This window comes from Bacidia gigantensis (genome assembly GCF_019456465.1).
Source record: "Bacidia gigantensis strain McMullin 20006 chromosome Unknown contig_231, whole genome shotgun sequence".
NCBI classification, from domain to species: Eukaryota; Fungi; Ascomycota; class Lecanoromycetes; order Lecanorales; family Ramalinaceae; genus Bacidia; species Bacidia gigantensis.
The window spans coordinates 245,248-267,913 of NW_025408598.1; the positions used below are offsets into that span (position 1 = coordinate 245,248).

The window sequence follows — 22,666 nt, forward strand, 5'->3', positions numbered from 1 at the left end:
TCTCGAGATGATCAGGCTCCTTCGAAAGACTATTGAAAGCTATGAGAGAAAAGAAGCAGATGGTAGGAGGACACTCAGGGCAGGATTGAAGTCATGTGGCCCTGGAGGACATTGGTGTGAACTAAATTTCAGGGTTACTGCAATTGCATCTAGGATTCAACATTGCAACGCCTGCTGAGGAGAACCCCATTCTTTGCCCACATGATTAAGATGCTAACTCTGCAAAGCCAGTGAAAGACCTAACGTCCCCAAGCAGGTCGTGCTTGCTCACTTTGGCTACCCCTCTCTCCCGTCTTGCGATTCCCTATCTTCTTCCTCTTGCTCGTCCCTATGCCCTAGTCCCCTCGTCTCCGCCCTCCTCTCCATCTCGAAGGCCATCCGTCTATCCATTCGTGTTCGTTCTTCGTCTTCATTTTCATTTACTTCTCCGTCATCCTCTCCTTGTCGTGGACGCTCCTCTTCGGAATCCGGTACATAATCATACTGAATCCCGTTATCCCCATAAATATCCTCATCTTGATAATTATTCTCATACCCGTCTTCGTGTTCATATTCATCCTCATTTTCATCGCTATTCTCATCTGCAATCGCCATCGCCCTATCCCTTGCCTCCTGTGCTGCCGCCTTGTCCCTCGCCTCTTGTGCCGCCGCCCGCTTCTGGTCCTCCTTTGCCTTCAACAATCTCTCCGCTTGAGTTGGTGTATTCATCGCCTCCTCAGAAATCCAGCCCCTGCGCCTAGCCTCTAATTCCTCAAAGTCCAGCTGCAAAGCTCTTTCCGTGAAAAATTCCCAATCCTGCCTTTCAAGCCTTCCATGATACTCCCCAAAGTCTACGTCATAGTAATCAGGATCGAAGTTTCTCTCATAGATGAGATCGTTTCTCTCTTTTCCACGCCCATCGATTGCTTCATTCTCTGACCTGCGTGTACCTCTCGTGCGCAATGTAATCTTTTGTTTGCGCCTCATCTCATCCCTCTTCTTCCTGTCTCTTTTTAACGAATTCTCTCGCCAAGCCTCAGTATCTCTGGCAGGGCGTTGTAGCGGTCGCGCGGACGTGCGTGGTCGTGTTGGTGGGGTTGGATCCCTAACAAGTTCGCCTAAATTCGCGTCTGGATTGACCCTGTGCTCTTCACCAGCTTCTCGACGCTCACGAGCTGCTCGACGCTCAGCAGCTTCTCGACGCCCGAGAACTTCTCGACGTTGGCGAGATGCATAAGCTGCCCGCTTTTCAATGTCATCGGCCTTTGCGCTAGGCTGCCTTTTGCCTGTACGGGCTTCTGATTGCTCTTCAGCTGCCTTCACCAGTCCGCCGTTTATTCCGTCATTGAAATCCCTCCTGATGTTGCAGCGTTCTGGGGAATAGATTTGGCCGTACGGGGCTTGCTGTCGCAGCCAGCGCTCTAAGTCGTTACCGGGTGCACGATGAGTTAGGGGAGAGGTTTCGGGACGAAGAGGGGCCACTGGAGGCCGATCTTCTGGCCGCTGAGGCTGTAGATCTTCGATGGAGCGCTCTCGAAGTCGAGACCGTGGACGTTGATTCTCTGCTAGCTGAAAGGATTGCTGTTGAGAAGATCGAGGCTGAACCTCTCCACGCGGACGTCGTGGAGGCTGACCACCTACCAGCGGAGGGGACTGTTGCTGGGATTTCGGTGACTGTGAATCTTCGATGTAGCGCTGTCCAATTGGAGCATGTTGACCTGTTGCAGCTTCATTCTCTGGCGCATTAACGTTCTCCGGACCGTCATCCATGTTCCTTGCGGTCTCGTCTATTTCATTCTCTATGTCTTTGAAATTAAAGTCTTCATCCAGAAACTCACCGAAATCTTCATCATCGGTGTGATCAGCATCAGCATCAGCATCTGGTTCTGGGGCTGCAAACGAGTTTCCAGATTGTAAATGTTGAAGTGTAGCAGGATTCAATTGCTCTTGGGAGCGAACGCGTTGAGGATAATGAGCTGCATTCAGAGCGTTTCCCTGGCGTGTGGTTTCAACGGGACGTCGCGAGTCGATTTCTTCTTGCCGTATGCGTTGGAATTCTCTCAAGTCGTAAGACTGACGCTGTTGAGGCTCTCGTGGCTCTTGTGGCGGATTAGCCTGCCGTTCGCCGTGTTGTCGCAATGTCGACGGCTGTGGAGCCCGTCGCTGGAGATCAGGATGGCCAAGGCCCAATCCCAGACTTGGTTGCGGTTGGTCGCTCTCAAAAAACGATTCACGGTGCTCAGCATCTTCGAATTCTGGATTCTCCTCGCGATAGTTGTTTATCATACGTCGAAAGTTAATCAAGTGGTCATCTGTGAGGGGGGAGGGCGCTGCTGAGGACGCTGCTGCTGAAGACGCTGCTGCTGCTGAAGAAGCTGCTGAAGCTGTTGCTGCCGGAGTTGTTGCCTCTCAAGATTTAGCTCCTGAGGATGTTGATGCCGAGGATTTCGCTGGTGCAGATCAGGGAGTGGAGGTGAATATCGCGGAGGTAGAAGTTCATCGTCTGTTTGTTGGTCAAGTTTCCGCCTCTTTGCCTCTATTAGAAACCCATGCTGATTGACTTTCCTGGTAGCTTTTTGCTTGTGATCAAGCGTAAGATGACTAATTACTCCTTGACTTCGAGTAACTGGCCGGCCATCTCCATCATCGCTTGAGAAGTCATCGTCCTCGCCGTCCTTGCCATCCTTGCCATCCTTGCCATCCCTCCCACCCTTCCCACCCTTCCCACCTTTCCCACCCTTCCCATCCTTGCCATCCTTGTCATCCTTTCCTCCTTTGCCTCTCTTTCTTTTAAGCTGAGATTTACGAGGCTGCTTCTTCACCTCGTACTTAAAACAGATGGGACACCATTTCGTCCAACGTGTCGGATGTGGCTCAGTTGCCTTTTGACTTCTCATGGTCGGATTCCCGCACTTACATCTCGCTTCAGCGGAGGCTATGATCGCATTCTCGTCATATGTAAGCTTTTTTGTCTTTTCGTTATATTTATGCCCCTTCGCGCTATTTCTCTGCCACATTGCCTGCTCTGCAAAAGCCTTGAGGCTGGCCTCATCGCATTCATTGCACAACCACGAGCTCTCATGCTTCAGAGAACAGACGCACCCATGATGACCCTCTGGGTGTAGGCGTACTTGTTTTTGATGGCACTTACGGCACACGTCTGTCCAGCCAAAATTGATCCAGTATTTCCAGCTTAGACCCCTACTAGGCAAGGAGTCTGGCTGTGGCAGAACGTCACCAGTGAGAAACGGGGCAAAGTCATTCACTTCCAATCGTGCAGGCGCCTGTGTTGCTCGAGGAGGATGGCCTTGACATTTGGTCTGGGCTGTCTTTCTGCACACACTACAGACAGTCTTCGTCGGCGCAATACTACCATGGGCGTCAGCGCTGACGGAGTGGTGACTTAATTCTCCATTCTGGAATCGTTCGACTAGTTTGGTATCCTGCCGGAATTGGCAACGTGCGATCCAACGGCTTCTTCTAGCGTCAAGAGGATGCGCTGGGCAGACCCCCTCCGGGTTCTGGTCTGTAGGGGGCAGATACTGTTCATCGCACTTCATCTTTACGTCGAGGTTGTGTAGAGGACTTGAGAGAAGTTCTTCCGGAAACATGTAGAAAAGCTTGATCCGATGATTTCCAGGTATGTCTTTAAGAACGGCGTCGATGTTCACGGGTGTTTCGCCTCTCACTCCATACATTGCGATGCGAACGTAAGGGAATTGGTAGTAGTGGTGCTTAATGAGATCCTCGAGCACATTGTCAAGCTCGAGGCCACCTTCGATGCGAATATAGAGCGTGCAAGGGTCAGGCGCGGCTCCTGATCCTGGGTCCCTGTCGAGTGTTTGGGTATTCCTTGTGTGTGTTCCCTGCAGTTGAAGTTGAGGAGGCCTGGTCGGAGGAGAGAGTGAGATGTATGCTGGAGCAGAATGCCTCTGCCTAGGAGTCTGGCTACCACCATTGAAAGAATTCATTTGCAGCTCTACCGGCTTTGGTCAAAGGAGGGGTGAAGAACTCAAGCGTGGACCCAAAAACGAGCTTGCGCTTGTGACTGAATACGAGGGCGAATAGAATCTCAAGTTCGAATTGAATTTCAAGCACTTGTAATAATCGGCAATCAAAATTGATATGTAGATATCCGCAAAGGGTTGAGGAATCTAGGGTATAAGATTGGATCTGAGTGCAACATAAAGGAATGGGTGACCAGCGAAGCTCCTGACAAAGGAAGCGGACAAACCCCATCTCAAAAATAGCAAATGTAGCAAACCGGAGCTAAATTTCCTTTCTTTAGGTTCTTTTGAAATGATTTGGGAAGAGACCTACTTTGCAGAAGAAAATGTACCAAAAATGTTTAAAATAATAAGACTCTGTGCCAGAGCAATGCGTAAGGACGGTACCAAATCTCAATATAAAATTGTCTGACTTACGTACGAGCTCTTTGACCTACCAATCGACTTGGTCGTCAGCGACTTTGAATAGACCAACCTTCTTCTTTTCCAATGCCCACTTCTCAATCCAGCCTTTCATCTTTTCCCTTGACTTGGCGGACCCAACATTGACAGTCGGGATGATTTTATCGATTCTCAACGCACAGCAAAACATCGTCAGCTCTCTAAAGCTGCTGTGCTCGGAATAGGGCACGCCGAAGCAATTGGCTTCCCGAGTGCTGCCTCGTTGTGGCACAAGATCAGACATCGTAAACCGCGACTTCCAGTTTTCAGAATGTAGGACTGTCTGGACCGATGGCGATTCCGTGAGACGTCCACTTGGTGGTCTGTAGTTCCATCCTGATGGTCGAAACCCGACGATTCGGGAGAATCGAGGCTTGAAATGCGTAAGGTAGTCGGCTAAAGTTTCAGCGCGGATCTCCATTAGCATTTGCATGTGGACTTGTGCTTCATATGGATCGTCTGTCATGAGGGCTGACAATTCAGGATCTTCCAGCGCAGCGACGACCTTCTGCTTGTTGGGTGGCGCGTAGATTTTGCTCTTAAGTGCTTTCGCTACGCCGAGGCAAATTCGCTCCTTGCCAATGCTGTAAGTACCAACAATGACAAGCAGCCGACCTCGAGGTCTTCTATTCGGGGATGAGTCGTCCTCTGTCTTAACTTTGACATCGTCTGGTGGCTCTTCTTTGATCGAAGCTCTCTGTACGAATCTTACCATGCCTTCGCCAGCCCGCTCTCTCTTGACTTGTTCCCAGCTATCACTTTCGTCGACGAAATCTTTGCTTAGACTCACGCACATCTGACTACAAGCCCTAATAACAGTCTCTTGATTTGGGAATGCGTATTTGGGAGTCAGGTAGGTAGTATCAAGGTAGCAAACATCGATCCTCTGCTGCGCCATCCTGCCAGTGATACGGTCGAAGAACTCCGGCCTTAGTTCTGGATGCTGCACATGAGCTGGACATGCACGGAAGTCCCCGCAATGTAGGACTCGTTGTACCTTTAGACTGTTGCCCTTCGCAATAGCCCTTTCAAATAAGTACAGCGAGCTCCCAGGACAGTGATTGGCTGGAATCATTGTAACGTCAACGCCATGAGTATTTGGTACTTCAACCTTCTTTTCGAATTCAAGGTCCACAACCCACTTGGGATCAACTCGTAGCTGTCGTCGAACAAGATTGGCCGTAACATGACTGCAGTAGATTGGCCCATGACACCATGATGAAGTAAGACCAATGTAGTGGTCACTGTGAAAGTGGCTCAGAAAGTAGGCCTCGCAACCCTCAACCGCCCCATAACGGAATGCGTCAACACAAATGAAGAAGCCAGGCATTATCTTGTAGAAGGGACAAGTTCGTTGGTAGGCAGGTTTGCCCCTTGAAGCTACTTCCGTAGCTGCAGCCGTGGCCCAAGCATTGTCTTCAGCATGACCTGACATGAGCTTCGAAAATGCAGAGGATTTGGGTCCCGAGGGTTCTACTAGTTTGAAAGGACTCTCTTGGCCTGGTCGAGCAATGGCAGCTCGCTGGAACTTCTTTCCTAGAATAGGCTCAACAGGCTTTCTGATTGGGGCCTTGCTCTCAACCTCTAATTTTGTTTTCTTTTCCCCCAAAGGCTTCGCCTTACCGTCAAGACAGTCGTTGACGTGCACTGATATTTGTTCCTGAGCCAATCCTGTTGTCTCTCCACCACATATTGGGCACGTCGAGGAAGAAGTCTCTTCTGCGACTGACAGACTACAGTCTCCCCAACGCAAAACATCGCTCTCCGCTTTTGAATCCCCATCTTGATCTTCAATTTCTGCCTCTATTCGAGCTTGTTCTTCCATCAATTGACGTTCAATATATTCCTCGCCTCCTTCGGCGAATTCATCGTCAATGAAGTCTTCAATACCATCAAAGTCGTCTATGTTGCCAATACTGGTAGCTTCGCGCTTTAGAGGTGGCATACTTTTCGGAGCGAGCTGCCTGCTCTCTAGTGACCTATTCTTCTCTTGGGAGTCATCTAATATAGGATCAATCAATTGGCCGCTTTCATCGATATCCTCGGTATTGGCCGGTTTCACAATGACCTTTTGAGGCATTGGCTCGTCGTCGTCGGAATCAGCGAAAGGGCCTCGAGGGACAGAAACTGTTCTGGGTGCTTCATTTGAGCCAGATAGCTTAGTCTCAGGATCAAGTCTCCGTCTTTTGACAGATCCTGTATCTTCATTGAACTTCATGAGATTGGACGTGGAGGTGGTAGACGAAGCATCTGTATGCAACGTTATTGATGAAAGGTTGTATGAAGGCGGTGTTGGCATTTGCTTGGGCTCATCATCGACTTCTGAGGCCGCACTTGATTCTAAGAACAGACCCTCGTCCTCCTCTTTGCCAGTGCATTTCGCCTTCTTGAAGAAATTCATGATATTGCCATTTGGCGCTCCTTTGATCTTGCTGTTGCTAATCGGGGCTTTTGGTGCAAGTGTCTTGCTTCTCCCGATTAAAGGCGTGGTAGACGATATCGCGGCGGTGGACGCCATATCTCTCATTCGTGGCAACTGTTGACCTGCAGGAGGAGGCGTTGGCGGCCTGCCTGTTGATGGGGGAGTAGGGAAGGAATTTAGCCTCAGATCAGGATTTGAGGCTTCCTCTCGAGGTTTGCGAAACATGATCCTGCATATTTCACGCCGCAGTCTCACACAGCGAGTGGCTGGCGAACAAATATTGGTTGAACTTTAGATGATGGCCGCGAAAGTCATGTATGACGCCAAGACACCAAAATTGTACCTATTCAGAGCTTTTTTGAACGATCGAGGGGGTGCTTAAAAGTAAGCCTTTTCCGGATAGTCCCCTTCAAGTTCCCCTTAGCCTTCAGAGACTTGCGGCTAGAAGAAACGATTCTAGAAATTAATTCTTCTCAATGACTACGCATATTGCCTAAGAGCTTTTTTGAAATATGTCGTTCTTGATGACACGCGACTGTACGTCACCTGGGAGAGCGCCAGACTGAAGCCTTAACTTCATTCCCTAAAATCTGGAGGTACTGTGTTCGGTCCACAGCAGTCGCACACCTTTTCTTTTGATGTCCTTTTTTCGCTGAACTTATGCTCTCAAGAGCTCGATTATTCTCTACGACGACAGCGTTCAATAGGTCGACATTCGATAAGCAAAGATGTTTAGTATCCTATTCCACTTGGCGTTGTTCTGAATCTATATGGAAATACATCCCCACCAATGGCTAGCACGTGTGCAAGGCTCTGTTTGCTCATCTGTTCGTGAGGATCGATATCTTAGCAGTGCTTGATAGCAGTTTTCGGCGTTAGGTCTCTGTTTATTCCGGCCTCCTGCTTTGCAGCTGTAAAGAATGGCATAGGGTATCCTTGCCAGGAGAAAGCCGCTGATATCAGGTGTCAGATTCCATGAGCATAGACTCTTAATTAGCTGGGAGGGTCTCAACGTCATTTCGGATTGTCCTACAATTTACCGCCATATTTAAAGGTGAACCTCGTGCTATGCCAGCTCCAGAAATTTTGGGAGTTGGTCGAATTCCTTTTGCATAGTTCTACGGTCGATTGCAAAATTGCAAGGTGCATGAAATAAATTCCTCTTGCAAGCAACACAGACCTTGAACCTCATTATGATGATGCTACCTGGCCATAGTCCCATGTCGGGTCATCCTTTACTTACCTTTGCCATTGGCTAAGAGAGCAGCGGGCCCGAGCGACTTGCAGGTGAGCAGGGGAGTACATTTTTGTTGTCTTTTGCTGCCAAGCGCGTCGCTGGCACGTGAACGTTCTACAGGCACGAAGATTTGATTATTTGCAGCATACAATTGAACATATGCTTCTGCCTTCGTACATAACGCATCCTGACCGATTCGCCTTTGCAGACCTGCTGAAAGTAGGTGCCCATTGTGCCATTTCCAAACCTCCACCAGCATGTCTGATCAACACGCTGTGACCTCGCTCCACCAGCCCCAAGGCTTTTAGTTCTGTATGATCATGTCGCAGTGTCCTTAACTGTCCTGTAACCACCGTTCGTGGTCCTTGCCCAGCCAGGCCTAAGCTTCGTGTCCCCGCAAAATGGCGGCTTTCCCCTTCCATTTCGAGACCTCGTCCCATTTCCTTGCAAACACCATTTTATCTCATTTCTTCGATGCTTGCGTTTGTGCTTCTATGCAAAGAGAAACGTGAGCGCCTACGATCTCCCAAGTCTTGCCTCATGTATGGAGCGCTTACCTCTCCTCGTTGCGTCTTCTAGTAACGCTGTATCAACCGCTGCTGCGGGCAAGTGTACGTATCGAACAACGCTGCCTCTGATAAAGACATTCCTCACGGATGACTAACGTAGGTACCACCTTCGAATCAGTTGTCGCAACTCCTGGGCTTCTCGTTGACCAGCGCGGAGTATGGCAATGAGGGCTCAGCGTACCAAATGGGGATATTTCAATTCTTCTAGGACTTCTATATCATCGAGTTTGATATTGAGAAACTGGTCGACAGACTTGAGGGTTCCGCGAATCGATATGTCGTTTTTGAGCTCAACCGTCACTTGGTGGTCAACGAGCGTCTTGAAGAAGCTGCAGATACGTCAGGAAACTATGGTCGGAACTGGACTTCAACTTCACCAAAATCGAAGCACTTATCACATACCTGAAGAACAGCATCGCTATGTGCACGAAGCTCTGGGAAAGTGGAGGCTCACGTTTTAACAAGCTTAAGGTACAGCGAGGATTAATACAGGTTATGCCAAGACGCTAACTCAGAAGTTTCTTGGCAGAAGATCATCAAGATTCTAGGCCTTCAAGGCCTTGCACCGCCCACATCTATCTATATTCCACAAAGACAGAAGCGTAGATACTACCAGCCATGACTCCCAGACCCAGTATCCAAGTGACAAGAAGTACCTCAACCAATTCCTCAGAGAAGCGCTGGTACGACGCAAATTGCCATTGCCGGGCCGTAAAGTTGCGCGTCAAGCTACCACCACTGTATCCAGAAGATGGTCCCAAGAAGACAGAGTATACGGAGGAAGACTTCGCCGACGAGGAACATAGGTCTGCCGGAACGCGACATGAAGTGATCACATGCAATTGCTCCGTCTGCACGAAAAATGGATTCTACTCCGTGTATCCAGACTTGCACAAGGAGGTTGAATGGATTAGTGGTAAAGATGATATGCGCAGGTACCAGTTTGGGACAAAGTCCGCGACGCACCGCTTTTGTGGGAATTGTGGGAGTAGTATGATGGTCGAGATTTTTTTGGGCGGGATGGAGAAGGTGGCTATTAATGTAAGTCCCGATTTGATTGAGTCGATAAGGGGAAAGAGTCTGGGGGAGGATGCTGTCTACATGTGAGACTCTGTTTGGTGCATGTACAGATGTTGTATCGTGCGGAAATTACTCATGACGAAAGTATGTTGGGCAAATTGGGGTAGAATGTGGCAGCTTGGAGATGAGGTGAGAGTTTTAATACGGTTCCAAGCTAACCAACCTATAGACGAGGATGATTAAGGGTATTGACGTGGACAAATTGAATGTCAAAGTCTTTGATGGGTGGAAGATCCTAGGACCGCCATATGAGGCATGAGTGGTAAAGCGATCTGTTTGTTTTGACGTATAGGTGCCAATGATGGAATGCGACAAGGATGAATTATGATTTGAAAAAGCAGATCAGCGAGCGTAAGCAAGTTGAACCGTTTGGTGATGTTGATTCTTGTTTTGGGCGAGCTATGATACTAACAATGATGAATGATATCAATCAGATCAAATATTGCGTCAAACGAGAGACAAAAGTATTGATCCCACTCTTTTCTCCTTTTAAGAAAACCTCTCCCGCAGAAATATAGTTTTTGTTTTTGGGGAAAAGCCTAGGTCTAGCGAAGCTATCCTGAATACCAAGAGGTTCTCGTTTTGCAGCAAACAAATTCTGATAAGGCGCTTTGGACTTTCATACCAAAATAAGTGTCTAAAGTTTCTCATATTTCCGAAACACAGGATTATGATACCCAGAACGGACGACAGCCTGTGGAATAGGCCGCGACTTTGATTGACGCCATGTCAATCTCCAAAAAACCTTCCTCAATCTGGGTCTGGTTCCTCATCAAGAAGTGAGCACACCGCTGCAGTTGCAGCGATGGGGACCTCTGCACGTTGGCTGGCAGGCATAATTGCATTAACGAACCCGGGAACTCTGGTTCAACCTTCAGTCTTCCAGACCATTACCATCTGCCTCCAAACGTCTGCTTTTGATATGCTCCTGCGAAGCTGACTTCTCCGTGCTGATACCCGCATGAATTGAGTATTGATCTCTTGATCATTCAACAGTATCATGTTAGCATGCTACTACAACAGTGTGATGCGTTCAATTATAAGTTAGACCTCAGGTTTAATAAATGACCTGTTAGCGGTGGTACGGATAGCCTTGAACCGACTCTCCGATACTATTTGCCTTCGAAGCAGCTGCCAGGTCTTCGTGAACCCTTCAAAGCTAGCGCACGAGATCTCTGCGTTCATTTAGCTATTTCAGATCCAGGGGCTTATTTTGCGCACGATCGAGCAGCCTTTGAAGGGTTATTGAAAGACCTGTCGCTTCCTCCGCCAGAACATGTCGGTCCGTTGAGTGTAAGGGCTGAAGAGGCGCGAAAAACAACTTCAACGATGGCCAGAATACTCGAAGCTGAACTCGATGGGCTCGTGGCGCATATTCGAGACATATTTAAACTTCCCAAATTTGTACGATCCTCACGTCAACTCTTGGGCAATAAAGCCCTCGGCGAGGGACAATTCATTCAAATTTCAAGATCAAGGCGATTGAGACTCGGAAGAACTGAGCATGAACGCAAATCACTCGAACCCGATTCGCAGAGACCTCCCGAGCAACAAAACCGCAGCAGCTTTTCATGCTCGGATCATCGGTGAACCTCAGCGGATTCTGTGCACATACCTGCATCACCGCAAGCACAGCAACGGGTTTCCACAATACTCTCTTGGCAGAAATATTTTAGGAGTGGACCTGAGATCAAATTTTCGCTGCTTAAATGGCTACGAGCAGGTACATCGTCTATCTTACGGATTGGAACCACATCATCCCAGAAGCTTCGCTGGTAGCGAGTGTGACGCATGTTGCGCTTGCCTTTACTAAATCAGCCACTTTCAATCAAGAAGAGCCGACTGAGTGGCCTTTGAAAAAGACAGCCACTGATGAAGTGCGTCAAAAGTTTTCGCCTGGGACTCTAATATTGCTTGCGATAGGAGGTATTGAGCATTTTGAGCACTACAGTATTAATCTTAGTAGCTAAACGTGGGCGAAGGTTGGGGCGATACAGAAGGATTCGATGCCGCTGCCGGATCGCATGATGGGCGAAAACGTTTTGCCCAAAACGTGCAAGGAATGGTTGAGGCTACAGGAGCAGATGGTGAATACAATTTGGTCCTTCTCGATGGCCGCAAGCTAATCATATCTGCCAGGCGTAGACATCGACTGGGAATATCCCGGGTAAGGAATCAAATCGCAGCCTGATCCCGTTTCCCTTGAGAAGAGCTCTGGCTGATACATGGCAGTGGCAACGGCGAGGATTACAAGAAGATCCCGAATATCGAGAAGGCTTGGGAGATTGAGGCCTTTCCACTTCTTCTTACGGAGATTCGCGCGGTGTTGGGTCCTAGTAAAGTGATATCCGCCGCTGTGCCAGGCCTCCGTAGGGACATGCTAGCTTTCACACAGACAACAATTCCGGCGATAGACGCGTCATTAGATTTCTTCAATGTCATGACCTATGATTTGATGAACCGACGTGATCAGGTAACGCTTCATCATACGGGAATTGAGTCTTCTCTGGACTCCATCAACGCGTACGAAGAGATGGGTGTTTCATTGGAGAAGCTGAATCTTGGCTTTGCATTCTATATCAAGTGGTTCAAAGGTGACCCCAATGGAGATTGTAATGAGAAGCCAATAGGCTGCAAGGCAGCTCTCATGGAAGACCCAGAAACTGGCGATGATCTTGGACAGACAGGGGCCTTCACCTGGCATGACCCTGTTCCAGCGCAACTGTCAGCATCATATGACAGAGCAATGAAGTATGGCATGTATGATTCTAAGGGTGGCGGCCATTATTACTTGGATTTAGGAGATCACATTTGGTGGACTTGGGATACGCCGGATGTCATTTCAAGAAAGTTTCCGGCCATAATGCGATCAAAGCGACTCGGTGGTGCATTTGCTTGGGCACTAGGCGAAGATGCCGACAGATTCGTCCATCTCGAGGCATTGAATGCTGAAATGGCGATTGTTCAACGGCGTCTGTCAGGATTAGGCTAGAACTCAGCCTTTATGATATAGAGACGCATCTAATTCGAGCTGTACATTGAGCTTCCGTCTGGAAGAATGAGATTCGCCATGCAGCGTCTCTGAGATTTTCCAAGTCAATTGATACTCTTACTCGTCTGATGCCCGGCTTTCGGTCGTAATCAAATGCATCGGCCTTAAGATGCGCCATCCATGCACGAGAGGCAGGCAAGCGTGGATGCTCTAAACACTTATCATACTGGTTCCTTCTACCTTTTTTAGAGTACTGTCAGATTAGCTCACAGTGAATCCTACCATTTCTCCATTGTATCAGCAACAATGGCCGACTCAACCCCCAAGTCCTACCATACCGATCCGCAGCTCTACGTCTACACTTCCCTCACATCAGGCTCTTCGCACATTGTCACAGCTACTTCTCGTCTTCAGACAATACTCAAAGCTAACAAGATTGACTACAAGATGCTCGACGTAGCGACGGACGAGAAAGCAAGAATGTTATGGGGAAGAAGAGCAGGAAAGCGAAAATTTCCAGGCATGGTCAAGTACGGTCAGATCCTTGCTGTTCGTTGCCTCGATATCATGCCATAGCTTCCGCTAATTATATCAGGATCTTGAGCAAGTCGAGGAGTGGAATGAGTACGGCGAGATCCAGGAGAATCTTGGCTCAGGCAAAGCAGCCGCATCATCCTACACGCCAGCTAAATCAACCGCAAATACCCCTTCCAAGACACCATCAGCACCACCAGCACCAGATACACCCTCCAAACCGCCGCCATCGTCTAATTCCCAATCTTCAGACGCCGTAAAAGACACATCACCCTCAGAACCATCAAAAACAGATCAATCCACTAATCCCGCGGACGTGATGCGGCAACTCGGGTTCGAAGCCGCTAAGAAGGCCGGTGACGCGAAGACCAAGGCTCTAGAGGCCCTCAAGGCCAAGAATGCAGATCCCCAAAAGCTAGACAATGCAGGACCAACAGGCTTGCCTCCACCTAGCGGCACTACAGAAGCCAGCGAGGCACAGAAGCCCGAAAGTGGCAGCGCAGACGTATCAAGTAAAGCTGATAGCGTCCCAGCAACGAAAGTCGAAGATACAGAAGAGGGCGATGTGGCTGAGAGTATGGATGACAAGAGGGCGGTAGAAGCAGAGGAGAAAGCTGCCGCCATGGTAGAGAAGCAGCCCTCAGAGGTTGAGAAGGCAGAGAAGAATGCCGAAGAATATACTGAACCTCAATCCGGGCAAATCGAAAAAGCAAAAGAATTACCCACAGGCGAAGAAGCGGGAAAGGCTGCCAACGTAGCCATCGCACAGGACGAAGAAGTCCTCGAAGGCACAGGGCAAGCTGAAGAGATACCCACAGCAGAAGAAGCAGAGGAAAAGGCCAATGTCGCCATCGTTGCAGATGAGAAAGAGCATGTTCAGGTTAAAACAGGCAAACACGTGCCAACTCCCAAAGTGACTGGTGCAGAGGAGACAGGGCCGGAAGCAGAGGGAGAGAAAGCGGTCGTGAGGGACGAAAAGCCAAAGGCATTACCGATCAGACAGAAGGAGAAGCCACTCGAGCTTCAAGCACAGCTGGAAGAGGTGGAAGAGGAGTTAGCAGAGGAAGAAGAGTCTGCTACTGAATCGACGGCCAAGGACGTACATGAGACAGCGAACACAGTCTCAGCCACTGATGAAGCTGAGGCAGCGCCACCGGGCACGAAGACGCAGGAACAGCCAGCTGCTGATGGGACGAAGGCAGGGGAGAGCGTGGCAGACTAGTCTTCACTTGCTTCTTCATCATTGTTTTGTTAGCGCCTATATGTAGCAATAGCATGTAAGATCCCTCTCAATCATAGCTTGATCCAACCTGTGTATTGATCTAACCATTCTATTTGATCTCACTGTCTTCCCGAACGCCGATTCCACAAACTCCAATCCCCGTTCTAATAAGCCTTATAACTCAATGCCTCCCCAATAGCCCATTCCCAATGCCGCTCAATAAATACCCACGCTCCTCCTCTCACCTCGTCACAGCTCCGTCTTCCCAACATCCCCCATATCAGGCAAATTCCCCCCCACCCCCAACCCCACCAACACCCCAATCGGACTCCATGGTAACTTCGTCCCCCTATACCCCCCAACACCAAGCCACGTCTGCAACTTCCAATTGATAACCCAATAAACCGCATTCACACCCTGCCCCACTAAAAAGCTCCCAAAACAAACTTTCACGACCCTCCAATACACCCCCAACGTAATTGTCTCCCACGCCTCCCCCGCCGTCAACCCAGGCTTCTTAATATGCGCGCGTTTCGCATAATCGAACGTCCTCGTCTTATCCCCGCGATGGAAGGGCACGATAGCCAGATCCTCATCCGAGAGCATGGAAGCATGCACTCGTCTCGTGAGTATCGTAACGGGAATACTCAGCAACAACGTCAGCACCACATAAACCATCCAAACAATAGCGAATTTCGCCAAAATCTGGCGGAGCTGGGAAGGCGACATGCGATTCCAGCTCTCAGCATCAAACGCAACCTCCTTCAGCCCCCAGGCCCTCGAGATCGCCAGCGGGCCCGATAGGCAGATATGGTCGGCGACGGCCCAGAGCGCAGTCATAGGCCACAGTTCCGTGAGCACTTTATCGCCTTTGGGAAAATGGTCGTCGACGCCCTTGCGGGTGGGCTTCGTAATCGTATAATGCGTCCACACCGCATAGAAAGACGCGAAGAACGTCTTGAGCACAAGGCTCGTGGTGCCATACCCGAGCTTATGCTGCGGCGGCTGCCCCGACAAAAAGAAATCCGTCACAAACGCTAGCAACCACTGCGCAATCCCCACCGTCACGAGGGCGGAGAAGCCGCGAAAACACGGATACGAGGTGACGCGATGCCACGCCCTCCCGATTGGGCCAGAAGGCGGTTTCGGCTCATGCAGCCCCCGCTTCCGCTCGATTTCCAGGGTCGTGCGGCGTTTGAGATCGAGCTTGACTTCGTGGACGGAGACGAGGGAGAGGCGGCGGGCGGTCTCTTGTCGGCGGGCTTGGGATTGCGTGCGTGCGGTGCGGGCGGATTTGAAGGCGCCGACGACGCGGATGGCGCGGACGAGGTTGTCGAGTTGGCCGCGCTGGGAGGAGGAGTGGGTGGAGGCGTTGAGCGCGGCGAGGGTGCGGATGCGGGTTGTGGCGACGGCGGCGACGGTGGTGAGGAGGGTGGTGATGTAAAGGATCTGTGGGGTTTGTTAGGGTGAGACATGGGTGGGGGGAGGGAGAGAGGGAAAGAGGGGCGGACCAGGAAGGAGATGAACCATTTGGCGAAGGCGAGGAAGACGAAGATGAAGATGATCCAGACGGGCATGGAGTCTCGGCCGTCATTGGGGGTGGGGACTGTGTGTTTGAGAGGTCCGGGGGGACTAGCGAGGGTGGGCTCGCCCAGCGCTGTTAGGCCGACTGCTGTGCTGTAGACTAAGACGTATTCGACCGCTATTTGGTAGAGAGACATGTTGTTAGATAATACCGGGTTGAAGATTTGTTATGCTGATCTAGTCCTTGCAGGGGAGTCGCTTGCGATGTATCTCAGGGGTAGTATTGAAGTATTGACATATGAGCTATTTTTAGATAGGAAAGGATAAATATATATTTAACATCGCCATTGAAAGCAGAGTCAATATACAACAAGGACTTGAAAATCTATCACTAGATGTTGAAGAGAGAAGGAACAAAAAGGCTCGGAAATGTTACATTGCTTGGGAAGGGGGCTGTGATGACATGCATGAACGTGGTGGAGCTGAGCTGAACCGCAGTCTTCAGCCTCGCCCGATAAGATAGCTCGGACATAAGGCGGCGATACGAGGACTGAAGGATTACTCATGCTGCTCGAGGCTGCTACCTTGTTCCTGCTTTTACTGGACTCTTGTTACAATGCGAAAGGCGCCTATACTTTGCTATGTCCTACCGCTTTTAAGCGTTCTAGAATGTGCCCTAACATCAACGCGCATTGAGAGTCTTCACTCTGTGGGGTGAGTGCCGCTCAAGGCGGGCTTTGAATGTCTGCTGGTGCAACGAGCTCTAAGGGTGCCTTTTACTCCTGTAGAAGGGCTTTAGCTTTTGTGTCTTCTAGCCATCGGCATGGAAAACGATGACCCTGATCATGATCATTCGCGATATCCTGTCAAGTCAAATCTTATAGCTGAGTTCAATAATCCTGGAGAGCACCAAGATTTTGATGGCAGCATCACCATACCATTAATCTATTGTCCCTTCAAGAAAACCACAGATGCTCCCTTGGACGCAGATAATCTGGGGACAGGTGTCTTTGTGGGTGGCGATAAAAAGCAGTCATGTTGTGGGCAAGGAGGATCCGGTATAGTCTACAGAGTCAAGTTAGACCCTACGCACCACAAACTGTCAGAGGTGTGTCTGGTCAGCTTCACAGAGGCCTCGTGTGTTGATAACAGGCTCAGGATAAAGACAGTTATTTTGCGCTGAAAGAAGTCTCGCGTCCATTTCGATATGAATTAGAAGGATCGAAGCAGCATCACAAGTATAGCCATCCGTCTATTGTTACACACCTAGTTTCGTGGACTCAAATCGAAAGCTATTACATCATTTTTCCATTGGCAGATTGCAACTTGAAACAGTACATGGAAAAGAGAGACTTCCCCATCAATTCAAGGGTAGAGCAGTCATGGCTTTTGGAGCAGCTTTGCGGCATATCATCAGCTCTGCAGTACATTCATGACTTTCCTGTAACGCCTTGGCATCATAATATCAAGCCTGACAACATACTTTACTTCTGGGCTGAAGATTCCCCGCACGGAGTTTTCAAGATTTCAGATTGGAACTTCCCCTTTGCAAAGGTCTTGAACAATGTCAGCCACCCTTGTGAAAGCCCCATTCTTTCTTGCCAACGCGTCCCCTCTTGAGCTTGTACTCTTCCTATCAATACGATGAGCCTCATTTACACCTTAGAGGACCGCTACTGATTGATGAATCTTAGACATGGCGCGGGAAGGTGCACAATTTATCCAGACCGCCTGCGTACGAACCACCTGAAATTATGTTGGAGGAGGGAGTGTCGCGCCCTTATGACGTCTGGTCACTTGGCTGTGTCTTCCTCGAGGTCCTTATTTGGGCTGTATGGGACTTTGAACACGTGAAGAAGTTTAGAGATTCAAGACTGGCGAAAAGAGACGGCTCCAAGAGCGTCCTGATCGATGACGGTTTTTGGCAAAATACCGTACGGGACAAGATCATCCTTCGCTCCAGTGTCATCCAACATATCGAGGCCCTAGACCGGAACTTGCAGAAGAATGAAGTGAAAGCTTTCCAAAAGGTCCTTGACGTGGTAAGGAAAATGCTTGAGGTCCAGCATGAGGACAGAATTTCGGCGCGCGAAATTTTGCATTCGATGAACAGTATCGTACAACAGGCTCAAATAGAAGGCATCGACTATTTGAGCAAGGAGTCTGAATCTTCACTGGCGCCCTCTATTTTCTTAGAAGCCTCTCTTACGTCCTACACATCAAAAACTTCTGCAACGCAACCGCCTGGAATATTGGAACACCTTGATAGAGTGTTCTCTGACAACGACTCGCTTCAGCCCTTTTATATTTCCGCTACAGCAAATCCCAAAATTGGTCCATCTAGACTAGAGAATAATTTCAGACGGTTATTGAGACGGTATGCCACGAGACTTCACCATGAAGCAAAATTTGAGCTTCAAAAGAAAGCTGCGCGATATATTGGCAGACATACTAGAGACATCTCTCTTTCTGTCTGCAGGAGATTTGATGGTCAGGATTTGGGTAAAGCAGAAGCGATGAGACGACTACAGCTCCAGCCTTCGGAGGCTGGTAAAAACGCAATGCTCGACAATTATCTGAGGGCAAATTTTCCCCCTGAGCAGGCATCAATAAAGCACGGGGGAGACTCAGTATCAAGAGCCGAAGCCGATAATCAGACGTCAGCGCCAGAGTCTCATCATGATTCCACCACCGGGACGGAAAGTCATAGTTCTGGTAGCGATTTAGGAGAAGACCCAAGTCTGGGAGCGACGCCAACGCTAGATGGAATAATAGCTTTTCTTGTTGAAAGTAAAGCTTTTGATCTCCTCAGACAAGAGCTGGATCACTTCGTTCACCCCAAGGCCGTACTCGCAGGGCTCTCGACCTCCAACGTCTCGTCAGCCATTGACGGGAAAATGAGTGTCCAATTCACCCCCAGAGCCCTTATTTCACCCATCTCAGTCGTTGATCGTGCCAAAGCCTTCTTCGAAAAAAAGAGCTCTACCCCAATCATCTGGTGGCCGCTTCGCCAGAGAGAAGCTTGTTGTGCTAAAGGCTTTACAAGAATATCTTGGACTTGTGTGCGTCATTCCGCATATCTGTGTTTTTACAACTTTGATTCTGAGATGTGCTTCACTAATTGGCTCTCAAAGACCTGGAGGCTGATTTCCAATTCGAAGTGTCTTCAGGGCTGACTGGTTTACAGGCCTGTGGGGGACAAATTTCCTACAGTCTATCGGAACAAGCGGCGAATACATATTTCAAAGCAATCGCCTCTGGTACATCGAGCTCAATCAACCAGCCTATTCTTCCTGTCCATAGTTCTGGACCGCTAGATCTTGAGTCAGCCGCTGCTGCTCAATCACAACCCAGCAGGCCGCCCGCAGGTGGTCTCCAACAACGGAGGGTTCCGCAGACCAGTTCTAATAGCAACGCCAATATTGCCTCTCAAGCCCCTCCTACTACTGTGCAATACGTGCATTGGTGTGTCGATGCTAATAGATACAAGACACAGCTTACACACATTCCGATCAAAGCTCAGAATGCCGCCTTCATCTCCAAACTCAAGGCAGCTTTCAACGCTATCCGCGGTGTCAGACGCTGGCTATCACTGACGGACTGCTACGGCATCAAATTTGTAGCTGTATGGCTGCCGAGCCCCTTTTCCTACTGAAAGACCTCTAATTACATCTAGTTCACTCGAATCCATCGCTCTCAGGAACTAGTCGCCTGTTACAAAGAGGACCTCCCCTGCCCTCGAACAAACGAGGACTACAAATACACCTACGAGGATCCCCGAGAAAGATTCATCAAGTCACTTGAGGCGCGCTTATTACACAGCCTTCACGCGCCACATGAATGCGAAGCAGAAGATATGGAAGACATTGTCAGTCGTATACCCAAGAAAGTCAATGGAAAGCTGATCAATGGTCTCGATATTGAGGGGTACGGAATGCAAGCAATTCCTGGGTGGTCGGTTTGGAGAGCTATGGTTGCTTTGTTCCTGAGTCAAGTTGATCCGTTGATATTTGCTGTCCGGTGGTTGTGTGGACATTCTGGTGATCTTCAGAATGCTTTTCAGCTTGCTGTTTACCTGCTTGGGTTTTTGAATATTGTCGTTGTCATGCCTGATGTTTGGAGTTTACGGAAAGGTGAAGAGCTGCGATCATGAAGGATCTGACTGAAGGTAAGATGTGTTTTGTTGACTGTGGGGTACAAGAAAGGTGATGACTATTCCAATAGAGAGACTTCGACGCAGCGACATCCTTTGATATATCAAATTCGAACACAAGAACCTGGAAAGAAAGCAGACTTTACATGGAACGTCACGATCCACTAATTGGCCCGAGTAACAAAGAAATGCCATTCAGTCCTATCCGTTTAGGTGAACATGGGATACAGCTACCAAAACTAGTAAGTTCAGGTCGAGGGACACACCATAGGCTCTATAGGCTAACAAATGTCTCGAGCCATGCTTTTCACCGCCTCCCATACTTCGCCCCATACATCCCCAGACGAGCACCACGCCCATTCCCATTCCCATTCCCATTCCCCTCACCCTTCCCACCCCCCTTCAAACCGGGAAAAAAGCTCCACGCATTCATACCCCCCAGCTCCCGTCCCCTCATAACCCTTAGCTCCCTCTCCCCCCTCCCCGCCGCCGCCGCCCCCGTCTTTGCCCTCCCCAAAATCCCTGGCTCCTTATCCTCCCTCATACTTACCAGCTGCACAGGAGTATACCTACACACATGATACCCTTTCCCCTCACTCTCCCCCACCATCCTCCGCAAGAACGCCGTAAACTCGGATTTACTCGGCATATCCCCCTCGGCGCCCAACCCCACCTCCTTCATAAACGCAGGAAAAGCATCAACAAGTTTGATGCGTCTGATCTCGCTAGCGATATACTCCGCCATTCCAGCCGGCGGGGCGCCATGGGTCTCGAAGAGGCTATCGCGAAGGCTAGCGAGGGGAACGGACGGATCAGGACGAGCGCAGCGCGCGAAAAGGCTGCAGAACATGAGCAGATTGTACGAAGTCGTCGAGGCCATATAGGTCATCTTGAGCCGATAATCCGAGATGGGGTCAGCCTCCAGGTAAGCGAGTTCAGGGTGCGCGTTGAGCATCCAGACGACGTTCCTGCAAACGGCTTCTTTGATGATGGCGCGCATGAGGGTTGGGGTGAGGCCCGTGGAGCTGATGAGGGTGGCGGTGAGTAAGATGCCGAGATTGGGGCAGGCGGATTTGGAGGTCGCGCTGGGCGTGGAGAGGAAGGAGGAGATCATTGTGTTGGCTGTGTGAACGATGGAGGGGTTGCAGACTGCGAGGGAGAGGAGGAGGTGGAAGAGGGCGAAGTAGGCTTCTACTGCTTTCTCAGATGCGTGCGCGAGGGTCGACTTGTTGTTTGCATTGCCGTAGTTGTGCCGTTTTGGAGTGACATGCTCGGTTGCCTGGCTGAATTTCACGACGATGTCGCTCAGGAAATGCGACAGGACTCCAAATCCATTGGTCTCCTTAAGGCCTGCTTCTTTTGCCATCTTTCCAAAAATGTCTGGGAGTAAACGGCGTACTCGTCGCCAATGCCGAGGCGAAAGGGCGAGAGGAAGCCAGCATTGAAAGCGTTGCCCATGGATGGAATTGTGAATACTACAATCCTCTACGGCTTTCAGAGAAACAAGGTCGAATTCGGAACTGAGTGTGCCGGTTTGACCCCTCTTCACGATTGAGACGCCGATGCCGAGGGCAGTGGAGAGGAATGACTCTTTGAGAACGAAGCATTTGAGCTCACTGAGACGGAGAAAGTCGTAGGACTGCAGGGTTGCTTTGATACGGGAGGAGGCTTGACTCAGGACAGTGAGTTGTTCGGGACGGAGATCTTTGAGGATTTGCAGAAGGAGCTCGTCAGGTAAAGCTAGCATGCCGGTCATCAGAGGCTTGACGTTGTCGTCAATCTCCATGAGATTTGACCCGGCGGGCTCTCTAGGCTCGCTCTGCACGGTCTTCGCAATTTTATTGGGGAGCCAAGGCAGGGGCTTCATGTAACTCTGAAGCCCGATACGATTGTACTTGATATTGTTCGCGATATCCATCTCAGAATATGCGCAATCTTTACAGAAGAACTTTCCCAGTGCCCGCGCGTAACCATCTTTGTATGAGCCGAGAGTGATGCTGTGCCGCTCATGATCCTGCTCCAAGCTATCGCTATTAAAGAAACTGAGCAGCTGGATGGCGATGCCCTTGAGCGTGTATGCAGGTGTATAACCCTCCGCTGTGTTCAGAATGGACGCGCATATGTAGCTGTCAAATACGTTGGGGTGGTCGATCTGAGACTGAATTGTTACGACAGGTGCTTTCAGTGGATAATCGGCCAATTTCATGCGAAGGTGGAGCGGACATCCTCCATCGGGGGTGAGTATCAGACAAGCTTCCGTCACTGAATCGTTTGAATGAAAGATGACGTTGGGATAAGGGTCGCTCTCTATCTCTTTGATTTCGTGAAGGAGACGGGCCTGGAGCGAATGCTTGCCGGCAGGACTGACGTTGGGCATGACGACAAAGCTTAGAACAGATTGACCGAAAGTTGCAGAGTCCGCGTTTTGGATCTTGATCAATCAATTAAGATGACCGAAGATGTGAGAAAAGAGTGAATTGAGCCGTGGGAGGGCGGGCCAAGCTGG

General features: G+C 49.7%; 6 protein-coding genes and 1 non-coding gene across 7 annotated transcripts; 4 read left to right on the plus strand and 3 right to left on the minus strand.

Moving 5' to 3' along the window:
* Positions 1 to 276: 276 nt before the first annotated feature.
* Positions 277 to 6,945, minus strand: KY384_004067 (uncharacterized protein; the record flags this gene model as incomplete). The annotated part of the gene is made up of 4 exons (XM_044812574.1): positions 277 to 2,291; positions 2,321 to 3,867; positions 3,932 to 4,027; positions 4,424 to 6,945. The coding sequence occupies 4 exons, from the start codon at positions 6,943 to 6,945 to the stop codon at positions 277 to 279; spliced, it is 6,180 nt and encodes a 2,059-aa protein (XP_044669994.1).
* A 435-nt stretch (positions 6,946 to 7,380) lies between these two features.
* Positions 7,381 to 7,473, plus strand: KY384_004068. The gene has a single exon. It is a non-coding gene; the product is annotated as a tRNA-Phe (tRNA).
* Positions 7,474 to 11,444: 3,971 nt separating this feature from the next.
* KY384_004069 (uncharacterized protein) lies at positions 11,445 to 12,727 on the plus strand (the record flags this gene model as incomplete). The annotated part of the gene is made up of 4 exons (XM_044812575.1): positions 11,445 to 11,661; positions 11,718 to 11,822; positions 11,875 to 11,902; positions 11,968 to 12,727. 4 exons carry the CDS (start codon positions 11,445 to 11,447, stop codon positions 12,725 to 12,727), a joined length of 1,110 nt encoding a protein of 369 aa, XP_044669995.1.
* A 306-nt stretch (positions 12,728 to 13,033) lies between these two features.
* Positions 13,034 to 14,483, plus strand: KY384_004070 (uncharacterized protein; the record flags this gene model as incomplete). The annotated part of the gene is made up of 2 exons (XM_044812576.1): positions 13,034 to 13,276; positions 13,323 to 14,483. 2 exons carry the CDS (start codon positions 13,034 to 13,036, stop codon positions 14,481 to 14,483), a joined length of 1,404 nt encoding a protein of 467 aa, XP_044669996.1.
* A 249-nt stretch (positions 14,484 to 14,732) lies between these two features.
* Positions 14,733 to 16,204, minus strand: KY384_004071 (uncharacterized protein; the record flags this gene model as incomplete). The annotated part of the gene is made up of 2 exons (XM_044812577.1): positions 14,733 to 15,932; positions 15,995 to 16,204. 2 exons carry the CDS (start codon positions 16,202 to 16,204, stop codon positions 14,733 to 14,735), a joined length of 1,410 nt encoding a protein of 469 aa, XP_044669997.1.
* A 626-nt stretch (positions 16,205 to 16,830) lies between these two features.
* KY384_004072 (uncharacterized protein) lies at positions 16,831 to 20,160 on the plus strand (the record flags this gene model as incomplete). The annotated part of the gene is made up of 5 exons (XM_044812578.1): positions 16,831 to 17,115; positions 17,166 to 17,573; positions 17,702 to 19,069; positions 19,195 to 19,632; positions 19,684 to 20,160. 5 exons carry the CDS (start codon positions 16,831 to 16,833, stop codon positions 20,158 to 20,160), a joined length of 2,976 nt encoding a protein of 991 aa, XP_044669998.1.
* Positions 20,161 to 20,467: 307 nt separating this feature from the next.
* On the minus strand, positions 20,468 to 22,537 carry KY384_004073 (uncharacterized protein; the record flags this gene model as incomplete). The annotated part of the gene is made up of 1 exon (XM_044812579.1): positions 20,468 to 22,537. The coding sequence occupies one exon, from the start codon at positions 22,535 to 22,537 to the stop codon at positions 20,468 to 20,470; it is 2,070 nt and encodes a 689-aa protein (XP_044669999.1).
* Between the last annotated feature and the right edge of the window lie 129 nt (positions 22,538 to 22,666).